Source organism: Trichinella spiralis, assembly GCF_000181795.1.
Source record: "Trichinella spiralis strain ISS 195 chromosome Unknown Scfld1638, whole genome shotgun sequence".
Classification (NCBI taxonomy): Eukaryota; Metazoa; Nematoda; class Enoplea; order Trichinellida; family Trichinellidae; genus Trichinella; species Trichinella spiralis.
The window spans coordinates 21-1,334 of NW_003528577.1; the positions used below are offsets into that span (position 1 = coordinate 21).

At 36.5% G+C, this 1,314-nt stretch overlaps 1 protein-coding gene across 1 annotated transcript; it reads left to right on the top strand.

Moving 5' to 3' along the window:
* Positions 1 to 513: 513 nt before the first annotated feature.
* Tsp_13930 (conserved hypothetical protein) lies at positions 514 to 825 on the top strand. The gene has a single exon (XM_003368909.1). The coding sequence runs from the start codon at positions 514 to 516 to the stop codon at positions 823 to 825; it is 312 nt and encodes a 103-aa protein (XP_003368957.1).
* Positions 826 to 1,314: the final 489 nt, after the last annotated feature.

Consider the following 1,314-nt stretch of genomic DNA (forward strand, 5'->3'; position numbering starts at 1 on the left):
TGGTTCTGCGTTTTGCATTCGAGAGTTATTTGAATCATTTTCTGTTCTGTTCATCATTTTCACAATGGCTGAGATTTCTGAGCTGCGTTTTGTAACAAATCGTGGTGGAAGTACGTCTCTTGTTTCTCAAGGAAGGACATATACAAATTGAGATACACCAATAAACAGAGAAAACATTGGGTTTGCTCAAAAGTATGCGCTAAATGCACAGTGTGTGTCCTCCGTTATTAAGGGTTAGGTTACTTTGGTATAGGGCAGAGAAGGCTGCAAGGGTGTCATATGGACAAACCTGGATGTGACATATGTGATCACGCAAAAGGATCACATCGAAAGCTGCCCAGTGGACGAGCATTTAGCATACAAAATGGAAAAAAAGGCAGTTTTGAAAAAACGAGGCGCGGAAGAAACAAAATCCATCCTCGCCATTTACGATGAAGAAGTTTCCGCCGCGTCCGCCGTACTATCTACATCCGGCCATTTTCCGCTTTTTAAGCTAGGCTAGTGAAGTTCACTATGTACAGCCACCGGTCAAAGCGATACCTAAAACTGCCTGAACATCGTCGGGACCAGCAAATCCCTGAAGCATTCAGGACAACAATGGCCGGTGAAGATTTTTTGCTGTGGCAGAATGCATTGAGTCATATATTGGTATTGGCTACGGGTTCTAACATTAGACTGATGGCAACCAGTCGAACTTTTGAGTGGTACTTTTGGTTGTACCACAATGGTATCAAAAACTGTTTATCATCCATACCTTTTTGGCGGGAAAGCTGGTGCCAGCAGTCTATTGTTTATGTACGGATAAAGATCTTACGTCAATCTTAATCCACAAACAATAATTTGTGATTTTGAAATCTCTTTGATACCACTTTGTTAATATTGTTCACTATTATGTTGTTTATTGTTGTTGCTGTTGACTGTTCCTTACTGTTGTTGTTGCTGCTCTTGATTAGTGAAAACTGTTGTTGTTGCTGCTCTTGATTAGTGAAAAATCAAAATCACTATTTAATTTATTTTTGTATCGTATTGTTTTTTCAGAATTATTATTATCGCATTTGATATAACGTCACTCTGGTATAATAAAATATAGAATAAGGATAAAAATTATTATTGAAAACGTTGATCACTAAAAAGTATAAACTAAATAATATATTCAAAAACAAAATTTCAACAAATGATAAAAATTATAAATCTTGATAGCAACAATTCCCAAATTAGGAACTTCTCACTATTAATCAACGTCCACATAAATAAATAATAGTGATCATAACAGGAATATTTACCCAATGAAATGAAGAATAGAATCCACCACAG

What these genes read in the sequence shown, in the direction of transcription:
- Tsp_13930 (XM_003368909.1), top strand. Translation starts at nt 514, where the DNA reads ATGTACAGCCACCGGTCAAAGCGATACCTAAAACTGCCTGAACATCGT.